The sequence below is a fragment of the Anomaloglossus baeobatrachus genome, chromosome 5 (genome assembly GCF_048569485.1).
Source record: "Anomaloglossus baeobatrachus isolate aAnoBae1 chromosome 5, aAnoBae1.hap1, whole genome shotgun sequence".
In the NCBI taxonomy this organism is placed as follows: domain Eukaryota; kingdom Metazoa; phylum Chordata; class Amphibia; order Anura; family Aromobatidae; genus Anomaloglossus; species Anomaloglossus baeobatrachus.
This window is the reverse complement of record NC_134357.1, coordinates 400,179,864-400,203,199: the sequence shown is the minus strand read 5'-3', so window position 1 is coordinate 400,203,199 and position 23,336 is coordinate 400,179,864. Positions and strand designations below refer to the sequence as shown.

The 23,336-nt window shown below is 44.2% G+C and overlaps 1 protein-coding gene across 1 annotated transcript; it reads left to right on the top strand.

The window, feature by feature from the left end:
- The first annotated feature begins 11,835 nt into the window (after window positions 1-11,835).
- Window positions 11,836-20,298, top strand: LOC142311625 (keratin, type I cytoskeletal 19-like). Its single transcript, XM_075350186.1, has 8 exons — window positions 11,836-12,301; window positions 12,993-13,075; window positions 13,326-13,482; window positions 13,574-13,735; window positions 13,820-13,945; window positions 14,504-14,724; window positions 16,165-16,193; window positions 20,136-20,298. The coding sequence occupies exons 1-8, from the start codon at window positions 11,867-11,869 to the stop codon at window positions 20,192-20,194; spliced, it is 1,272 nt and encodes a 423-aa protein (XP_075206301.1). The 5' UTR covers window positions 11,836-11,866; the 3' UTR covers window positions 20,195-20,298.
- Window positions 20,299-23,336: the final 3,038 nt, after the last annotated feature.

Sequence of the window (23,336 nt, the reverse complement as noted above, 5' to 3'; positions counted from 1 at the left end):
ACAGCGAGATCACAAGCGAGATCGCTGAAACATCACAGGTTTTGTGACGTATCAGTGACCTCGCCAGCGATATCGCTGTGTGTAACAAGCAGCAGCGAGCAGGCCCCTGCTGCGAGGTCACTGATCGTTACAAAATGATCAGGACCATTTTTTGCTTGTTGGTCTCCCGCTGTGCAGCACGCATTGTCGTGTTTGACGGCGGGAGACCAACGATCTGAATGTGCAGGGAGCCGGCATCTGGCAGCCTGTAAGCGGCAGTAAGCTGGTAACCATGGTACACATCGGGTAACTATGCAAAGCGCTTTGCTTAGTTACCCGATGTGTACCATGGTTACCAGCGTACGCCGGTTACAGGCTGCCAGACGCCGGCTCCCTGCAGACGTAGCCAGGGTACACATCGGGTAACTGTGAAAAGCGCTTTGCATAGTTATCCAATGTGTACGCTGGCTACCAAGCACAGCGTTGTTACACGGGTCGCTGGTGGCTGGTCTCTGATCGCTGTGGAGATCTGCCTGATTAACAGCTCACCAGCAACCATGTAGCGACATTCCAGCGATCCCTGTCAGGTCTTATCACTGGTGGGATCGCTGGAACGTCGCTACGTGTGACAGGACCCTATGTCACTTATAACCAACAATGTTGTGTGTACTGAGGAAATCATCTAGCCCTTTTTTAAAAGCTGTTATAGTATCTGCCATTACTACCTCTTGTGGTAGGGCATTCCACAATCTGACTGCTCTAACTGTAAAGAATCCTTTCCTATTTAGCTGTCGGAATCGCTTTTCTTCCACTCGCAGTGTATGCCCCCTGGTCCTTAGTATTGTCTTTGGAAGAAATAATTAATGTGCCAGTCCTTTTTATTGACCACACATGTATTTATACAAATAAATGAGATCTCCTCTGAGGCGTCTTTTTTCTAGGCTAAACATATCTATTTTTTTCAATCTTTCATCATATGGGAGGCCTTCCATTCCTTGTAGTAGTCTAGTTAGCTGCCTTTGAACTGACTCTAACTTCTGAAAGTCCTTTTAAAAAATGTGGAGCCCAAAACTGGATCCCATATTCCAGATGTGGCTTTACAAGTGATTTATAGAGGGTAACAATACATTGGGATCCCGGGATCTAATCTCTTTTTTTATACACCCTAAAATCTGGTGTGCTTTAGCAGCTGCTGCTTGACATTGAGTGCTGCTGCTCAGTTTATTTGTAATGAGAATACCCAAGTCCTTCTCCTGTTCTGTAGTCCCGAGTTTACTTCCATTTAATGTATACGTAGCTATAGGAGTACTCCGTCCTAGGTGCATTATTTTACATTTATCAACATTAAATCTCATTTGCCAAGTATCTGCTCATTCTGATATCTTATCCAGATCTTTTTGTAATATTGTACTATTAATGTCAGTTTTTAATATCCTACATAGTTTGGTGTCATCAGCAAAGACTGACACTTTACTATCAATCCCATCCACAAGGTCATTAATAAAGAGATTAAAAAGAATCAGCCCTAGCACAGATCCCTGCGGCACCCCACTGCTGACTATAGCCCATTTAGAGAATGTACCATATATGACTACTATTTGTTTCCTATCTTTTAGCCAATTCCTTACCCAGTTGCATATAGTTTCCCCTAGTCCTTGCTTCTGGAGCTTTAGTATAAGGCTATTATGTGGTACATTTTACTCACAAGGAGATAATCCTTATCAAAAAAACAATCTCGTGGTCCCCGAGTGCATCTTAATCAATAATCCATATAAATCACTCCAGTGACCATTTCAAAACATATAATTAATCTTTATTATCATGATTAAAAAAACATATACACAAAAGACAATTTAGTACATAATTAAAAAGTAGATGAGGTGTAAAACGGAGGGTCTGTCAAAATAACCACTAGTCAAGGTTATAATATGAAACCATACAGCTCCATGAAGCACACCATTGATCCTCAAGTGTATTACACATAAGGTGATTTTATTCAACTGAGCCCATCAGGGGTTAATGTATGGTGGTTTTCATAGAGCTTTTAGGTGAAAAGCATCAATCAAATAAGCAAAAGAGTCACATGGAGAGATACATTCGATTTAAACACTATTACATGCAATGCACATATCATCAGTGCATCAATCCATATAAAGCTGATATTCAACAGTTTGTTAGGGTATAATACCTGGTAAAGACAGATCCCCCACACCACTCCAACGATCGTTTCACGTAGCTTCGTCAGGGAGTCACTCCCTGACGAAGCTACGTGAAACGATCGTTGGAGTGGTGTGGGGGGTCTGTCTTTACCAGGTATTATACCCTAACAAACTGTTGAATATCAGCTTTATATGGATTGATGCACTGATGATATGTGCATTGCATGTAATAGTGTTTAAATCGAATGTATCTCTCCATGTGACTCTTTTGCTTATTTGATTGATGCTTTTCACCTAAAAGCTCTATGAAAACCACCATACATTAACCCCTGATGGGCTCAGTTGAATAAAATCACCTTATGTGTAATACACTTGAGGATCAATGGTGTGCTTCATGGAGCTGTATGGTTTCATATTATAACCTTGACTAGTGGTTATTTTGACAGACCCTCCGTTTTACACCTCATCTACTTTTTAATTATGTACTAAATTGTCTTTTGTGTATATGTTTTTTTAATCATGATAATAAAGATTAATTATATGTTTTGAAATGGTCACTGGAGTGATTTATATGGATTATTATGTGGTACAGTATCAAATGCCTTTGCAAAGTCTAAATAAATCACATCAGCTGCATTACCAATATCCAGATTGGCACTTACCCAATCACAGAACCCCAACAGATTGGTTAGACACGACTTATCTTTCATGAATCCATGCTGTCTGTCAGTTATTATATTATTTTCTGCACATATTTTTGCATGTCATCCCTTAAAATGCCCTCAAAAACTTTGCATACTATTGATGTCAGGCTTACTGGACGGTAATTGCCTGGATCTACCCTCTTACCTTTCTTAAATATCGGTACCACATCTGCAATCCTCCAATCCTGAGGAACCAACCCTGTTACAAGCAAGTCTAAAAAGATGAGATACAGTGGTCTGTCGATTACGGAGCTCAATTCCCTCAATATTCGTGGATGAATGCCATCTGGCCTGGGGGATTTGTCATTGTTTAATTTACTCAGATGCAGGCATACTACTTCTTGTGTTAAATTAATTATATCGGGTGGTGAACTTTGATTTTTCACTTGTTGAATGATCCCTGGTACAGTCAGTTCTTTGGTGAACACAGATGAGAAGTGCCAGTTTAATATCTCAGTCTTTTGTTTGTCTTCTATAACTAACTTGTTACTATATTTTATATTATCCTTTGTTTTCCTTTTGGCATTAATGTATTTATAAAAGATTTTGGGATTTATTTTAATGTCATTGGTGATTTCTGTTTCAGTAGCTAATTTTGCTTACTTAATTTCTTTTTTAAAAAAAACACCAAAAAGGAGCCAAGACAAATGATATGTGCACACACAGAATGTGGTGAGCCTTCCTCATAAAGATGGCTGCAGCCGAGGTGCAAGATGCTGATGTCACAGCCACTCAACCTCCACACTAGGGGGGAGGGGCGGCTGCTTAGCATAAGACATGCACACTAATAAGGCTTGCACTGGGAGCCCATCATATAATTCAGTGTAGGGACTCGCAAGTGTGAGAATCCTTGACGAACGGATTGCGAGCTTACATATTTTGGACCAAAATATAAACTAATATCTCACTATTTGAGGTATGGCACATTTTATCCATTTTTGCAGGATGTGTGTGGACCTTTTGAATTCAGGTGGTTAAATGGTGAGCCTGTCATGTGTTATGTACTCATAGTGCTAACTGACCCACCTGGACCTGGTGTTGTGCGTCATTTATAGGCCATTATTCAGACACTGTGCGTCTCGTGTATCCGTGCGAGATGCACCTATATAGTGCTGTTTTGCCCGCCTGACCTGGGTTTCTGGCGTCATTTATAGGTCACAGTTCAGACACTGTGCATTTCACTCATTATATGATGGGCTCCCAGTGCAAGCCTTATTAGTGTGCATGTCTTATGCTAAGCAGCCGCCCCTTCCCCCTAGTGTGGAGGTTGAGTAGCTGTGACATCAGCATCTTGCACCTCGGCTGCAGCCATCTTTATGAGGAAGGCTCACCACATTCTGTGTGTGCACATATCATTTGTCTTGGCTCCTTTTTGGTGTTTTTTTGATATAGTTCTTTGTGGTTTTTCTAACTAATTCAGTGTAGGGACTCGCAAGTGTGAGAATCCTTGACGAACAGATTGCGAGCTTACATATTTTGGGCCAAAATATAAACTAATATCTCACTATTTGAGGTATGGCACATTTTATCCATTTTTGCAGGATGTGTGTGGACCTTTTGAATTCAGGTGGTTAAATGGTGAGCCTGTCATGTGTTATGTACTCATAGTGCTAACTGACCCGCCTGGACCTGGTGTTGTGCGTCATTTATAGGCCATTATTCAGACACTGTGCGTCTCATGTATCCGTGCGAGATGCACCTATATAGTGCTGTTTTGCCCGCCTGACCTGGGTTTCTGGCGTCATTTATAGGTCACAGTTCAGACACTGTGCATTTCACTCATTATATGATGGGCTCCCAGTGCAAGCCTTATTAGTGTGCATGTCTTATGCTAAGCAGCCGCCCCTTCCCTCTAGTGTGGAGGTTGAGTGGCTGTGACATCAGCATCTTGCACCTCGGCTGCAGCCATCTTTATGAGGAAGGCTCACCACATTCTGTGTGTGCACATATCATTTGTCTTGGCTCCTTTTTGGTGTTTTTTTGATATAGTTCTTTGTGGTTTTTCTTGATTTCTTTTTTGCATTTCCTATTGATATCTTTATACTTCTAAAATGCTTTTTCTGTATTCTCAGCCTTCAAGATTTTAAACGCCCTTTGTTTTTGTTTTATTATACTTTGTACAGTCTTATTTATCCAAAGTGGTTTCTTTTTATTCCTGGACATTTTATTACCAGAGGGTAAAAGTTTTTTTACAGGACTCTAGCAGTATTTCGTTAAATTAAGGTAAGATCTTAAATTGTTATATTGGGACAAAGTCATGGTAACTAGGGATACCGAACATAAATGGGGTAATTTATGTTTGGTATCCCCAGTTACCATGACTTTGTCCCAATATACAGATTTAAGCTCTTCCCTTAATTTGTTAAAGTCAGCTTTCCTAAAATTTCAGGTTTTAGCATTTCCCCATTAAAATGTTCTATTGAATATTATGTTGAAGCTTACCATATTATGATCGCTGGTGCCCAAGTGCTCGCGGACCTGTAGATCTGAAATTGTATCCGGTCTATTTGACAGGACCAGACCTAGCAAATTATCTCGCCTCGTCGGTTTATCTACCATCTGAGAGAGAAATTGTCTTGAATTGTAGATAAGAACTTACAGCTTTTAGCACAACTAGAAGATTCTATGTCCCACTGAATATATGGATAGTTGAAATCCCCCATAATACGAACCCGAGTTTTATTATTATTAGCTGCCTTTTCAATTTGTTCACCCTCTATCTGTTCTGGTATATTAGGAGGCTTATAGCAAACTCCAATTATTATTTTTCCATTATGCCCCTCCCCATGTACATTTATCCATATTGACTCTATATTGTTGCAGTTCCCCCCAATGTCATCTTTCCACACAGGTTTTAGGTTAGATTTGATAAATATACACACCCCACCACCTTTTTTGTCTTTCGTGTCCTTGCTGAATGTAGTATAACCCTGTATGTTTGTCACCCAGTCATGGCTGTCATCCAGCCAGGTTTCCGTAATGCCCACCACATCATAATCCATGGTTGACATAAGAGTCTCCAATTCATTCATTTTATTTGCAAGACTTCTTGCATTTGCCAGTAAACATTTAATACTTTCTCATAGTGGCCATAGGAGCACTCGGTCAAGCCAAGAGCTTTTGTGTATGGAGGAATTGTGAGAAACAGTTGTCAGCCTAAAGGCCCCGTCACACTAAGCAACATCGCTAGCAACATCGCTGCTAACGAACAACTTTTGTGACGTTGCTAGCGATGTTGCTGTGTGTGACATCCAGCAACAACCTGGCCCCTGCTGTGAGGTCGTTGGTTGTTGCTGAATGTCCTGGGCCATTTTTTAGTTGTTGCTGTCCTGCTGTGAAGCACAGATCGCTGTGTGTGACAGCGAGACAGCAACAACTAAATGTGCAGGCAGCAGGAGCCGGCTTCTGCGGAGGCTGGTAACCAATGTAAACATCGGGTAACCAAGAAGCCCTGTCCTTGGTTACCCGATATTTACCTTTGTTACCAGCCTCCGCCGCTCTCACTGTCAGTGCCGGCTCCTGCTCTGTGCACATGTAGCTGCAGGACACATCGGGTTAATTAACCCGATGTGTGCTGTAGCTAGGAGAGCAGGGAGCCAGCGCTAAGCATTGTGCGCTGCTCCCTGCTCTGTGCACATTTAGCTGCAGCACACATCGGGTAATTAACCCGATGTGTGCTGTAGCTAGGAGAGCAGGGAGCCAGCGCTAAGCATTGTGCGCTGCTCCCTGCTCTGTGCACATGTAGCTGCAGCACACATCAGGTAATTAACCCGATGTGTGCTGTAACTAGGAGAGCAGGGAGCCAGCGCTCAGTGTGCGCTGCTCCCTGTTCTCTGCACGTGTAGCTCCGTGCACTGGTAACCAAGGTAAATATCGGGTTGGTTACCCGATATTTACCTTAGTTACCAAGCGCAGCATCTTCCACGCGGCGCTGGGGGCTGGTCACTGGTTGCTGGTGAGCTCACCAGCAACTCGTGTAGCGACGCTCCAGTGATCCCTGCCAGGTCAGGTTGCTGGTGGGATCGCTGGAGCGTCGCAGTGTGACATCTCACCAGCAACCTCCTAGCAACTTACCAGCGATCCCTATCGTTGTTGGGATCGCTGGTAAGTTGCTTAAGCTGGTGTCACACATAACGACGACGACAACGACGTCGCTGCTACGTCACCATTTTCTGTGACGTTGCAGCGACGTCCCGTCGCTGTCGCTGTGTGTGACATCCAGCAACGACCTGGCCCCTGCTGTGAGGTCGCCGGTCGTTGCTGAATGTCCAGCTTCATTTTTTGGTCGTCACTCTCCCGCTGTGACACACACATCGCTGTGTGTGACAGCGAGAGAGCGACGAAATGAAGCGATCAGGAGCCGGCACTGGCAGCTGCGGTAAGCTGTAACCAGCGTAAACATCGGGTAACCAAGGGAAGACCTTTCCCTGGTTACCCGATGTTTACGCTGGTTACCAGCCTCCGCTCTTGCTGCCAGTGCCGGCTCCTGCACTGTGACATGTGGCTGCAGTACGCATCGGGTAATTAACCCGATGTATACTGTAGCAAGGAGAGCAAGGAGCCAGCGCTAAGCAGTGTGCGCGGCTCCCTGCTCTCTGCACTGTGACATGTAGCTGCAGCACACATCGGGTTAATTAACCCGATGTGTGCTGCAGGAGAGCAAGGAGCCAGCGCTAAGCGCGGCTCCCTGCTCTCTGAACTGTGACATGTAGCTGCAGCACACATCGGGTTAATTAACCCGATGTGTGCTGCAGGAGAGCAAGGAGCCAGTGCTAAGCGCGGCTCCCTGCTCTCTGAACATGTAGCACAGCGACCTTATGATCGCTGCTTCTGCTGTGTTTGACAGCTAAGCAGCGATCATAACAGCGACTTACAAGGTCGCTGTTACGTCACCGAAAATGGTGACGTAACAGCGACGTCGTTGTCGCTGTCGTTTAGTGTGACACCAGCTTTAGTGTGACTGGACCTTAAACAATCAGCTGAAAGATAACCATCTTTCAGCTGATTGTTGAGGCTGACAGCTGTCCATTGTGCATGGAGCTTAATTCAGAGAGACCTTTCCTTGGTGTTGAGCAAGGAAATGTGTTGAGCAAGGAAATGTGATGACTTTAAGTCCCCTCACTGCTGCTCAATAACGTTTGGGGTGCATTTAGATCACCAGTTGTTCCCATTAGCACATACATAAAATCAACGAAACTTACCAGTAGTGATGGTCAAATCCGAACTGTAAAGTTTGGGGTCCTTACTGGACATCTAGTGTTACTGTTTGGGTTCAGATACCTGAAAAAAACAATTTTTAAAAAAGGAAAAAGGAAGCAAAATGGGGATTAAAGTGGGACAATTATACTTATCAAGTTTCCGAGCAGCTGACACACTGCTTCCAGGCCTGCTCATTAAATCACATGAATATTCACTGCCTCCTCCACCCACCCTTTGTGACTCTGACAGTGTTTGTGATTGGTTGCAGTCATAATGCGCCCCATCTCTCTGCTGGCTTCTGTGATTGGTTGCCCTCACACTAAAGGCCCCGTTACATGCAACAACACTGCTAACGAGATGTCGCTGGGGTCACGGAATTCGTGACGCACATCCAGCTTCGTTAGCGACATTGTTGCGTGTGACACCTACCAGCGACCGCTAATGATCTGAAAAACGGGAAAGATCGTTGATTGTTGACACGTCGTTCATTTTCAAAATATCGTTGCTCGTTTGGGACGCAGGTTGTTCGTCGTTCCTGATGCAGCACACATTGCTACATGTGACACCCTGGGAGCAACAAACAACAGCGTTCCTGCGTCCTCCGGCAACGAGGTGGGAGTGACGTTCATGCGGCTGCTCTCCACCCCTCCGTTTCTATTGGTGGCCTGCTGTGTGACGTCGCTGTGACGCCGCATGAACCGCACCCTTAAAGAGGTTGTTCGCCAGCCACAGCGACGTCGTTAGGAAGGTAAGTTCGTGTGACGTGTACCTGCGATATTGTTGCCACGGGCAGCGATGCCCGTGACGCACGAACGACGGGGGCGAGTGCTATTGCTAGCAACATCGCTAGCAATGTCGCTGCATGTAAAGCGGCCTTAACTGTCTGGCTCTCTGAAGTGGAGTGTAAAAACAAATAAATAATTGGATAAAACAGCATAGGGTCCTCCATATTTTGATACCCAGTGTAGATGAAGCAGACATCTGGAGGCTGCAGCCCCCAGGTGTGTGTGTGTGTGTGTGTGTGTGTGTCTGTGTGTTATCTTGGTTGTGTATCAATATATGAGGGACTCCATGTAGCTTTTTTTTATTATTGAAATAAATAATTAAAAAAAAAACAGCATGAAGTCTCCCCCAATTTTGGTACCCAGCCAAGATTAAGCAGACAACTAGGTGCTGGTATTCTCAGGGTGGGAAAGTCCATGACTATTGGGCCCTCCCCAGTCTAAAGATAGAAGCCTCTAGCCACCCCAGAATTGGCGCATCCATTAGATGTGCCAATCATGATGCTTTACCTGGCTGATTCCAATTGCCCTGGCACAATGGCAATTGGGGTAATATGAGGAGTTAATGACGGCTATGATTTGTTAAAAAAATCACAGCTGTCATCAAGCCCGAGGTTGGTAGTGGGTAGGGGTCTAAAAGATCCCACAGTACTAATCATGTAAGTAAAAAGAAATAAACATAAAACAGGAAAAATCCATTTTATTTAAAAAAAAGAAAAAACAAAAACACCCTCTTTCTCCAATGGTGCCAGTAAATCAGGTAATCTGGCACTACTGAAGTCAATAATGCAGTAATTCAGGACCATTGAACTCAATACTGGATTACTGGATTTGATCTTAATGAGTTCACCTTAGTTGAGTTCACCTGAAGTCATAGGTGGGGTACCAAGGGAATTGACAGCTGTGACCTCAGGTGAACTCACTGAAATCACCGCTTACAGCTGCGGTTCTGTCAGTGTGTCCATAATACCGCAGTGCTCAGTCACGTTTTATAATGTGACCGCGTACTTCAGGATGTAGCAGAGCTAGGATCGTCATGAGATATCGTGGTATGGATTATGCTGGAACTGCAGGGGTATTTTGGGGTTAATAAATTGGAGAAAGAAGGTGTTTTTTGAATAACGGATTTTTCTCTGTGTTTATTATTTTTTTACTTAGATGATTAGTGTATGGGGGTCTCATAGACCCCTACCCATTACTAATCCACAGCTTGATGACAGCTGTGACTTTTTTGACAAATCACAGCTGTCATTAACCCAGCTGTCATTAATATTACTCTAATTTCCACCTCTCCAGGGCAATCGGGAAGTGGGTTAAGCACCAGGATAGGCATATCTAATGGATGCGCCAATTGTTGTGTGGTTTCGGGCTGCTAGTTTTAGACTGAGGAGGGCCCAATAACCAATGGCTCCCCCAACACCCAGTTATCTGCTTTATCTTGGCTGGATACAAGAATTGAATGGGGGACCACACACCATTTTTTAAAATTATTTTTTTTTTTTAAATACTAAAAAAAGGCGCATAGGGCCCCTCGCATTTTGATACACAGCCAAGATGATGCACACAGCTGGGAGCTGAAGCCTCCAGCTGTCTGCTTTATCTTTGCTGGGTATCAAAATACAGGGGACCGAACGTAATTTTTTCCAATTATTTATTTATTTTTACACTCCACTTCAGGGACCCAGACAGCTAGTGTGAGAGCAACCAATTACAGACACCAGCACATAAGCAGTCTGACTGTAGTCAATCACAGATGTTGTCATAGAGGGTGGGCAGGAAAAGCAGTGAATATTCATAAGCTTTAATGAGGAGACCTGGAAGCAGTGTGACAGTGGCACGGAAACTCAGTAAGTAGAATTTTCCTACTTTAATTTCCATTTTGCTAACTTTTGCAGCCCCCTAGCTCTTGCTAACAACATTTTATAACATTAAGCTTGGGTACCTTAGAGTTATATTGGGTTTAGTGTCTGGGGTCAAGTTCGGGTCAAGACTTTCTTTTAAGTCTGGCCCGACCTGCTGAACTCGATCATCTTCGGGCTCGCCCATCTCTACTCACCATCTATCAAATTTGTGCTGCACCTTGTAATGCAGCTCTTAAATAAATAAGACTGACCTGCAATGGACAAAGCAGAGAATTTTTGATTACAATTAAAATAATAACTAAATAAAGTATTTATCTAAAATTTCCAAACTATAAGATTGTAAAACTTCTGGTTTTTTTTGTTTTTTTTAAATTGTGTACAAAGCAGTACAATCTGATTTTTTAACAAAAACTTTAAAGAACTTTACTATAATTATAAAACTATACATTAAAGATGAGCAGAGTGATCTGTGATGGATCTAGTTCGAGTAGAATTTCGGCTTCACGAGAATTAAAAACTTTGAGATTTGATTCACGATGACAATACAAATTTATTCACTGCAAATCAAATTTTTGGGGAGAGTTCAGCAAAATTGGTGAATGTAAATTTCAAAAGATCCACTCACCTCTAATGTACCGTACATATCTGATATAGTGTGTATTAAAAAAAAAAGTCATAAGTCATGGCTTATTCAAGCCTCTTAGATTTGATATACTGTAATCTTGTCTTCTTTTGTGCCCAGGAAGAAAGAAGCAAAAAATTTCACATAACTTAAAATTGCCCTTTTTAAAAGGAGTATCTTCTTTGTATGAAAAGTGCAAGTTTATTGACACAAGGCAGCAGGAACTTGTATTTACTTTTTGACAAATAGTGAAAGGTAACCTGATGTTGAGCTCATAGCTTTAGGCAGGGTTCCTGTGCTGAGTACCGTCTTTGTTCTGAAGAAAACAAGAGAATGAAACTCTGATACGCATCTGCAAGAGAGGAATCTGCGATAAGTAAGGTTTGGAAAGGTATCCGGATGGCATGGGTCCAAGTAGGAGTCTACATCAAACATGTACACAACTTTACCATGACAACGGCAGATGGGGACAGCATAAAAAGTGCCTGGGTGAACTCTCCAAATCTATTCCAACAGGTGTCTTTACAGTTCGCACAGTTCTCCATCCATCATTGCCACCATGAGTTATAGCTATGCCCATAGCAGCACTTCCAGGGGAGGCAGTGGAATCTCCTCTCGATTTCCTGGAGTTTATGGAGGGTCAAGTATACATGGTGGTCATGGTGGTGCAGGAATTACCCAATCAGTTTCTTCTAGGTTAGTGTCATCTGGATTTGGTGGTGGAGCATCCTTTGGTGGTGCAGGTGGATCCAGTTTTGGTGGAGGCTTTGCATCCCACAGTGGAGATGGATTGCTATCTGGAAATGAAAAGTACACCATGCAAAACCTGAATGACCGTCTGTCTAATTACTTGGAGAAAGTGCGCTCATTGGAAGAAGCCAATAATGAACTAGAGCAGAAGATCCGTGAATGGTATGCGAACCAAGGTTCGGTTGTTGTGCGTGAACAAAACTATTCTGCCTACTACACTACAATTGAAGAGCTGAGAGAGAAGGTAAGGTTCATTTGGCTGTATGAGGAATGATGAATATGCATGTACCTTAACATTGTTATTTTTGAAAAAGTGCTAGAATTTTGACTTACAGGTTCAATGTAAAGTGATAGTGTTTCATTATTATATGATGAGTATAATGCATTATGAATAGTTACTAATTAGACTGATTGCTGCATTAGTAGTAAAAATATGTAACAGACCTCTTTTAATCATATGTCTGGAATTAAATATATTTGAGATGATGGTGTTTGGTTTTCCCAGAGCTGATAAGTCCAAGTAAAGAAAATTCTAGTACAAAAGTTGTTTAATATGATCCAACCAAAGGGAGACACAATAAACTAGGCCAGCTGATTGTCACTAGTCCAGATTCAGAAACCTTCCATGAATGGCTATTTCCAGTGAAAGTTACCACTGTCCAAGTGTTTCCTTTGCTGGTGTTCCCATGAATGACCGAACAGGCAGGACACCAGGGTAAAACAAGAGCAACTCTTTGATTAAGGCTTGGCACTGTGGCTCCTAGAGCTCCTAGAGGGTAGTACTGTGTGAAGGATCCTCCTCTCTGATGTCTAAAATAATGTGTTGATCACAAAATCTTGTTTAAGAGATGGTCGACCAGGATTCAAGACTCGTACAGTATATATTGTCTCTGGGAGAGTTGAATTAACCAGTAATTTACCCTTCATCTTTACAGATCCTCAATGCAAGTATTGAGAATAATCAAGTTTTACTGGCCATAGACAATGCACGTCTCGCAGCTGATGATTTCAAACTGAAGTAAGTTTCTTTGTTTTAAGAGTCTGAGGTTTAAAAAAATGTGATTTCCAAGCCATCAGGACTTTAATATCTTCTTACATTTCCTTTAGATGAAACTATTTTTTTTAGAAGATGAGATGTTTGTTAATACTGTAATTGCACCCCTCTTGTTCATTAACCCTGTTGGTTTTGCAGATCAAGTGAATTGGGTTGAGCTCTCATATCAAATAAAGCCTATGAGCAAATGTCTGAAACCTTCTTTGTCTTTCAGGCATGAGAATGAGCATTCCCTGAGAATGAGTGTTGAATCCGATATTAATGGTCTACGTAAAGTGTTGGATGAATTAACCCTAAGCCGATCTGACTTGGAACTGCAAATTGAAAACCTAAAGGAAGAGTTGGCATACCTGAAGAAGAACCATGAGGAGGTTAGACATCCATGGTCTGTCAATGTTACTATAGACCCTTGTCATGCAAGACATTCAGTAGTTTGATTTTTTTATTTGATGGTCTCCTTAGGAAATGAGTGAGAAGGGCCAGCAGATGAGTGGCACAGTAAATGTAGAGATGGATGCAGCTCCGGGATGTGACCTGACCAAAGTATTGGGTGAAATGAGAGATCAATATGAGTTCATTGCTGAGAGGAATAGGAGGGATGCTGAGGCCTGGTATTTGACTCAGGTAACAATGTATCTATCTACCTACCTATCTATCTATCTTATTATCTCTCTATTGCCTAGATTAATTTCCAAATACTATTTTTAGAGTGAATCCCTCCAGAAGGAAGTGGTTACCAACACAGAACAAGTACAGTCCAGCAAAACGGAAGTCACTGAGCTGAGACGCACTTTGCATGGACTTGAAATTGAGCTACAATCGCAGCACAGCATGGTAAGTCATTAGTTTAGGAATCAGTCTTCCAAAATGTAACCTTCATAAACAACCAAAATTGCCTAATAAAACCAAAATAGCAAAATGTCATTGGGTTCTAATGGCTTCCATATACACGCTATAACATTTGACCAAATCTGCAGTTTTCAGCCAGACCTGTGGATAAGCTAATGTATATGGCTTCATTCCAACACTCCCCCAATACATTTTGTCAAGGGAGAGACAGATCAGGCATACTGAAATACAATGCTTTTTGTTTTCATGGGAGGCTAGTCAGGAGACACAGATGTTAGCCAAACAAGTGTTAACTAAGTGCTATTTAAGGTGTATGGGTACCTTAAAATTTACAGGAGATACAGTATGTTCCTACAAAGGATTAAAAATATCCCTCCACTAATTTTGTAAGTTAAAATCTCCTACATTTATAGTACTCGTATTGTCATATTAGTCAAGCATAAGCAAAAACTTAGTGCCAGTAGTGAACTGCATAAGCTATCAAGAATCTAGAAATAAAATGCATTTCCATAAGAAGCTCATTATAGTGTTATTTGCCATTAGAGAGCAGGTCTGGAGGCTTCTGTAGCCGAGACCGAGGCTCGGTATGCCAACCAGCTGCATCATATCCAGAATGTAATTAGCAGCATGGAGACTCAACTTTCAGATCTTCGGTCTGATCTGGAACGTCAGAATATGGAGTACAAGACCCTCTTGGACATCAAAGCTCACTTGGAAGCTGAGATTGCTACATATCGTAAATTGTTGGAAGAACATGACCAAAGGTAATTGTTACAACCAAGTTTCCTACTGTGGTTAAACTTTTTATTTTTTGCTAAAATTACCATATAGCTTATACCCTTTCAACATTTTCTTGAATTAAATTTTCAAATTCATCTTTTAGAACCAAGATATATGGATTTATGGGAGTTACTACAGTATAAATAAGAAAGGGGTGCATCATCTTGATCAACTGTGCCTCATTGATTGGGTATTCTGATTACTTATCAGACTATGGGCCTGGTTCCCAAAGCTGAAGTTGTGCAAATATTTGCAATTTCTGATGATTTTATACAAGTCCTGACGATCTCCACCAAAGTGGGTGTAGTGTAGCATCGGTGGGATGTTGTGTGGCCAAACCTGCCTGACAAATCCATAATAATTTAGAAAAGTGCCTTTAAAGTATACTGGTGTACATTTTTCACTTTGGTGAACGACAGTGGAAAAATGCACAAAATTAAAGAGGTGCACGCCTTCTAATGAGTCATCTAGTGCATCTTACTCCAGTGTTTCCTTCATTAAGAAATCACCATTTTTAATGAATTGGGCCCTTTGGTTTCTAGTTGAGGGTCCTGAGCTTTTCATTGGGTAGTAAGAGCTAAGTTGTCCACAAATGGTAGGAGAACCATGAATAAACTCGTCGCCTACTGGCTATGAAAACATCTGAGCCAGTATGGTTGACTACCACACTTACAATTGTGGTCACAGCTATGCTTTTTGATTTAAGGCCTAAGACACACGGCATGAAAATTGGACCGATTGGCGTGCGTTAAAACATTGCATTCCATTCGGAACAATATTAAGCTATATGTCAGCATCCATGAGCGATTATTTTCTTGGCCCCAATCGGATTGAGAAAACAATCGCAGCATGCTGCGATTGTAAAGTGAGACTCATTCTCTCGCACCCATTCAAGTTTATGGAGTGAAAGAAAGATCGCACTGCACTCGCGGTACACCGGTGTCCGCGAGTGCAGTGCGAGAATAGCAATAGCCAGCTACGGAGGAGAGAGGGAGATAGATCCCTCCCTCCTTCCGCAGCGCCGGCCCGCCCCTTCTCAGAGCCGGCCCATTCCCCGCAGCTGAGGCTGCCAGCGCGAGTCGAGTGTCATGCGAGGATCGCATTAGTCCCCGTGTGGCCCCGGCCTTATACACTGTGGGCACCATGCATTCACTTATTGCATATCCTATGGCAATGATTCATAACTAGGATTTTGTAGAACTCATTTAGACTGTCCTGATCAAAAATTTCACCTTAATATCATTTAGCGTGTTTTTCTCCAATTTGCTTGGCAAGGAGTGGACAAGGCATTTAACAAGTCTGAGCCAAATATTTATTTGCCCTTGCATTGACTTGCATCTGTAATTGTGCCAAAGTAAGATTGAGCCCACAGTATTTAATTAATGCAGTATGCAGAACCTGATGTCCTTCCCTTCTTTTCACAGCATTGGTGGATGTCACAAAGAAACTGCAGGTAAATATATTATACCCTGAGTTAAAAATATACATACTAAGAGTTCCTATGTTACACATAATAATAATTTGTGTGTTTGCATGTGCGTGTGTGTGTGAAAATGAATGTCCATTAAATAGTTTGTGTCATTGTTTATTTTACATACATTGGAAACCTCATAAGTATGAGTGATTACATCTGTTTTTGTTTTTTTGTTTTTCCAAAAACTGTGCCTTTGCTGCCAATGGCCTATTTCTGGTACTTGATTCATAAGAAGAATCAGGAAAGACAATAGCACAATAGGGTCTTAAATGTGAGATGATAATGATATTGTATACAGGGATTTTCTCACTTGGTGAGGTTTTGTGACACAAAACCATTGGAAGAACGTAAACATGGCTCCTACAGACCAAGGTGTATACAGCTGACAATAGAAGATAAGGGTGAAACTGCCTGTGCTGCTGTGTGAAGAATGAATTGTATCCTAGATTGGGATTTATTCAACGCATTTCGTACTAAAGCTGGGTTTACACACTGGCACTTTCTAGCGATCCAACCTGCGATCTCAACCTAGCCGGGATCGCTACAAAGTCTCTGGTGAGCTGTCAAACAGGCAGACCTGGCCAACGACCTAACAGCGATCCGGACCTGCAGAGCGACTAGCTGGTCGTTGGGGACGTGTCAAAAAAGCAGGTGAACTTCACCCGACTTCATTTAATGCCGCGCGGCTCTGTGTGCCGTGTAAATAAATAAATAATTAAAAAATCCGGCGTGCGGTCCCCCCCTATTTTAATAACAGCCAGATAAAGCCATACGGCTGCAGGCTGGTATTCTCAGGATGGGGAGCCCCACGTTATGGGGAGCCCCGCACCCTAACAATATCAGCCAGCAGCCGCCCAGAATTGCCGCATACATTAGATGCGACAGATCTGGGACTGTACCCGGCTCTTCCCGATTTGCCCTGGTGCGTTGGCAAATCGGGGTAATAAGGAGTTATTGGCAGCCCATAGCTGCCAATAAATCCTAGATTAATCATGTCAGGCATCTCCCCGAGATACCTTCCATGATTAATCTGTAAATTACAGTTAAAAAACACACACCCGAAAAATCCTTTATTAGAAATAAAAAACACTAACAAATTCCCTCATTACCAATTTATTACCCACAACAAAGCCCTCCATGTCCGGCGTAATCCATGGTCTTCCAGCGTGGCATCCAGCTCTGCTGCATGCAGGTGACAGGAGCAGCAGAAGACACCGCCGCTCCTGTCACCTCCACGCAGCTAATGAAGAGAGCCATGTGATCGGCTGAGCTGTCACTGAGGTTACCTGGATCCAGCGGTGGATGCAGCGGTGGCCGCGGGTAACCTCAGTGACAGTTCAGGTGATCGCGCTACTCACCGCCGCTCCTGTCAGCTCCACAATGAGGTGAGTAGCGCGATCAGCTGAGCTGTCACTGAGGTTAATCGCGGCCACCGCTGGATCCAGTGGCGGCCACCGGGTAACCTCAGTGACAGCTCAGCTGATCGCGTTACTCACCTCATTTGCTGGTGATTTCCCCCCCTCTCTCATACTCACCGATCCCTGATCACCGGCGCTGCACGGCGTTCACACTGCTCCGGCGGCTTTTCCTTTTTTGAAAAAGCCGGCCACTCATTAAACAATCTCGTATTCCCTGCTTTCCCCGCCCACCGGCAAATGTGATTGGTTGCAGTGAGACACGCCCACACGCTGAGTGACAGCTGTGTCACTGCACCCAATCACAGCAGCCGGTGGGCGTGTCTATACTGTGCAGTAAAATAAATAAATAAATAATTAAAAAATCCGGCGTGCGGTCCCCCCTATTTTAATATCAGCCAGATAAAGCCATACGGCTGCAGGCTGGTATTCTCAGGATGGGGAGCTCCACGTTATGGGGAGCCCCCCAGCCTAACAATATCAGCCAGCAGACGCCCAGAATTGCCGCATACATTAGATGCGACAGTTCTGGGACTGTACTCGGCTCTTCCCGATTTGCCCTGGTGCATTGGCAAATCGGGGTAATAAGGAGTTATTGGCAGCCCATAGCTGCCAATAAGTCCTAGATTAATCATGTCAGGCGTCTCTCCGAGATTCCTTCGATGATTAATCTGTAAGTGACAGTAAATAAACACACACCCGAAAAATCCATTATTAGAAATTAAAAACACAAACACATTCCCTCATTACCAATTTATTACCCACAACAAATCCCTCCATGTCCGGCTTAATCCACGGTCCTCCAGCGTCGCTTCCAGCTGTGCTGCATGCAGGTGACAGGAGCAGCAGAAGACACAGCCGCTCCTGTCACCTCCACGCAGCTAATGAAGAGAGCCGTGTGATCGGCTGAGCTGTCACTGAGGTTACCCGCTGTCACTGGATCCAGCGGTGGCCGCGGGTAACCTCAGTGACAGCTCAGCTGATCGCGCTACTCACCTCATTTGCTGCGTGGAGCTGACCGGAGTGGCGGTGAGTAGCGCGATCAGCTGAGCTGTCACTGAGGTTACCCGCGGCCACCACTGCATCCACCGCTGGATCCAGGTAACCTCAGTGACAGCTCAGCCGATCACACGGCTCTCTTCATTAGCTGCGTGGAGGTGACAGGAGCGGCTGTGTCTTCTGCTGCTCCTGTCACCTGCATGCAGCAAAGCTGGATGCGACGCTAGAGGACCGTGGATTACGCCGGACAAGGAGGGCTTTGTTGTGGGTAATAAATTGGTAATGAGGGAATTTGTTAGTGTTTTCTATTTCTAATAAAGGATTTCTCGGGTGTGTGTTTTTTAACTGTAATTTACAGATTAATCATGGAAGGTATCTCGGGGAGACGCCTGACATGATTAATCTAGGATTTATTGGCAGCTATGGGCTGCCAATAACTCCTTATTACCCCGATTTGCCAACGCACCAGGGCAAATCGGGAAGAGCCGGGTACAGTCCCAGAACTGTCGCATATAATGTATGCGGCAATTCTGGGCGGCTGCTGGCTGATATTGTTAGGCTGGGGGGCTCCCCATAACGTGGAGCTCCCCATCCTGAGAATACCAGCCTGCAGCCGTATGGCTTTATCTGGCTGGTATTAAAATTGGGGGGGACCGCACGCCGGATTTTTTAATTATTTATTTATTTATTTTACTGCACAGTATAGACACGCCCACCGGCTGCTGTGATTGGGTGCAGTGACACAGCTGTCACTCAGCGTGTGGGCGTGTCTCACTGCAACCAATCATATTTGCCGGTGGGCGGGGAAAAGCAGGGAATACAAGATTGTTTAATGAGCGGACGGCTTTTTCAAAAAAGGAAAAGCCGCTGGAGCAGTGTGAATGCCGTGCAGCGCCGGTGATCGGGGATCGGTGAGTAGAGGGGGGGACACTTCAGTCACTCGGGGGATTAGCGGTCACCGGTAAATCCTTCACAGGTGACCGCTAATCAGGACGCTACACAGACAGAGCCGCGGAGTCGCTGTAAAGTCCCCTTTACACACTGAGACTTTCTAGCGATCATGCTGCACAGCGGGAAACAAAGGACCTAGGAATGGTCCTGAACGATTTGTAGCGATCACAACTTCACAGCAGGGGCCAGGTCGTTGATGTGTTTCACACACTGCAATGTCGCTGGGGAGGTCGCTGTAACGTCACAAAACTGGTGACGTTACAGCGATGTCGTTTGCGATGTTGCAGTGTGTAAAGCCACCTTAAGACTCCTTCATCATTGTCCTGATGGAATTTTACTTCGAAACGCGTTGAATAAATCACAATCTAGGATAAGATTCATCTCATTCTTCATACGGCAGTGCGGGCAGTTTCACCCTTATCTTCCATTGTACTTCATTCAGACAGCTATTGGCAAGAATGGTGCTGTGGACTTTAAGTTATGTAGTAGATGACTATGCTCATTACACAAATACAAGTATATTGTGATATTTATTTTCCTTTCTCTGAACTCTCAGGATCCACTACAACTACAACAACCACTACTAAGGTTGTTGTGAAAGAAGACAAGAAGTGAGAAGCGATCTACAACAACACCATCATGTTGTCTCCAATATTGCAAATGAATAAATGAACAATAAATGTTATCAAAAACTATTTGCGATAATAAAGCATCACAGTTACAGATAAAACATTATCGTTTCCTCTAATTATCATCTGCAGAATTTCAAAGAATATTGTATGTCCACTTTATTCATAGGCCGAAAAGTTGTTTCCAGTCAGGTAGCAACTCAAGTATTCACTATCCTCAACATCCCAGAGCCTCCTTATTTGTGGGGCTGTTTGAGGCATTTGGCAAGATTTTTAACTGGTACTTAAAAGATGCACCAAATACGGTACTGAATCACCACTCTATTGGGCATTTACGGTGAATTATAATGAGTCACCTCCTGTAGTAAATTAATTAATCACCCTCCACCCCAGATTATAATAATATCCCCCACTTAGAGCATCTCCTGTTATATAAATATATATATTATACCCCCAAAAATTATCATTCCACCAAAAATCTAGCTGAGTGCTGTAGCCAGTGTAAAACAACTAGATGCTGACAAATCAGTGGCACACTGACAGCAACGCTCAACAACCTGAGTAATACCGTATGATCGATCTAACCCAGCTGCGTGATAACCAGCAATGCACAATTATTATTATTATAGCAGCGCCATTTATTCCATAGTGCTTTACATGTGAAAAGGGGTATACATAGTAGTTACAAGTACAATAATCACAAACAAAACAAGGCACAGACTGGTACAGGAGGAGAGAGGACCCTGCCTGTGAGGGCTCACAGTCTACAGGGGATGGGTGAGGATACAGTAGGTGAGGGTAGAGATAGTCGTGCGGTGCTCTAGCGGGCTGGGGGTTATGGCAGGTTGTAGGCTTGTCAGAAGAGGTAGGTCTTCAGGTACCTTTTGAAGGTTTCCATGGTAGGTGAGAGTCTGATATGTTGTGGCAGAGCATTCCAGAGTATGGGGGAGGCGCGGGAGAAATCTTGCATGCGGTGGTGGAAAAAGGAGCTGAGAGGGGAATAGAGGAGATCTTGTGAGGATCGAAAGCTATGTCCGGGTAAGTACCAGGAGACTAGGTCACAGGAGGAGAGAGGTTGTGGATGAAAGAGGTCATGGTTAGGGTTTTGAACTTCAGTCTTTGGGCAATAGGAAGCCAGTGAAGGGATTGACAGAGAGGAGAGGTTGGGAAGATGTACAATGGCATCTCCCTGCCCACAAGTGCTACTCTCTGGCAGACAGCATGAAGAGGCGCTCATCGCCACCATCTTGGTACTCCTCTGAACCTCAGATACATGCTGAGCTTCAAAGTAGACCGAGATTTACACTATATACTGCAAAACTGTGATATAGCAGTTTATAGTATAAGTGATTGGACAATGAGAGGTTCAAATAGCCTAAGGGAAAGTAAAGAATAATAATTTTAGCTGAAATAGCCATTTTTCCTCCCAGTCATGTCACTCAGTAGTGTTACAAGTGTGTTACAAGATCTCAGTTGTAAATGGGGAGCGGATGTCGTAAATTTGGTTTTATCACTCACACACTCTTTCATACTGGTCACTGGAAGTTCAACATGGCACCTCATGGCAAAGAATTGTCTGAGGGTCTGAAAAAATAAATTGTTGCTCAGCTCTACATAAAGATGGCCTAGGCTATAAGAAGATTGCCAACACCCAGAAACTGAGCTGCAACACAGTGGCCACGATTAATCAGCGGTTTAACAAGACAGGTTCCACTCAGAACATGCCTCATTATGGTCGACCATAGACATTGATTGCACGTGCTCAGCGTCATATCTTGAGGTTGTCTCTTCAAAAAAGACGTAGCAGTGCTGCCATTATTGCTGAAGAGGTTAAAGGAGTGAGGGGGTCCGTCTGTCAGTGCTCATACCATGCGCGATGTGAAGCCCCACAAGTGCTGTATCGGTGCATACCTTCAGGGACTCCACGTAGCTGGTTCTGGTCACAGGTAGGGAATCTTCAGTTTTGATCGTGACGCCACTCTCAGTATTGCGGTCAGTGGGGACCGCCACTGCAGGTTAGGGGACGCCTGGGGCTGATGGTGTGTGCAGTTAGTTGGAATAGCCTCCTGAGAGTGAGGCAAGCCCCAGGACCCAGTGTAGGTGCGTAGTACCACAAGTCGCAGAATGACCACACAGGCAGGATGTCTTTCAGGGTTTTTACTCACTTCATGTGGCAGGGTGAGTAACCCGGGCGTAGCTGAGATGAACCAGGTGGGAACCAGGTATCCTTCAGGCTGACTTTATGAGGGTGACTACTGACTCGCCTTCCTTAGCCCTTGGTGGTTTGGGGTGACCCCGACTTTTAGTCCCTATGGGGGTCACCCAGGGAAGATGCTGCAGCCTCTCTCCCCTTCGTTCGCCGTATGCTTGTTCCCCGGACCAGGCCACTCCAGCTTCTTGCCTCCTATGACCTATGGGCCCTCACTGCGGTTACGTGGCTGCGGCTTTTGTGGTGATGTGGTGTGGGCTTTGAGAGCCCCACACCGGCAGGTTTAGCAGAAGAAAGGTGAATCTATCCTCGCTTCGGGATCTGCCGCCCGGTTGGGCCTGGTGCTCTCTAGCAGTCTCCTTACTTCCCACTCCGTTGCACTCTCTAGCTGAAGCTGGCTTTCAGGCAGCACTCCTAGTTGACCGTTCTCCCCCGTCAATAGCCACTGCGCGGGCGCTGTTAGACAGCAACAGCCCCACAGGTCTGCTCCTCACTGAGCCCTATGGAGTTCTCTGCTCTAACTGACTCACTGCCCCTCCTCTCCTGTTCTTGCCTACGCCACCTAGCAACCAGACTCTCCACCACACCCCTTGAGAGGAGATGGAGGCTCTACCCCCTCCACTATTCCAGTGAAGGTGAAGGCTTGCCCCCTCCTGGGATCCCCAGGGGTCCTCTCATGGGTACATGTGTGAGACCTGGTCACTATGCGCCTGTGTTCCACACCCCTGTCAGCCTTCTGGATTACCTGTATTGTACTGTCCCCAGCATGGGTGCAGTACTCAGTGGTGCCTGACTAGGTCAGGGGCGCCACATTCCCCCTTAGTTATCACCAGCACGTCCTCGGGCTGCAAGACAACATTTTAAAATGCATAAAACATTAAAACATGTAAAACATTTTTAAAAGCACCAGGTACCATAC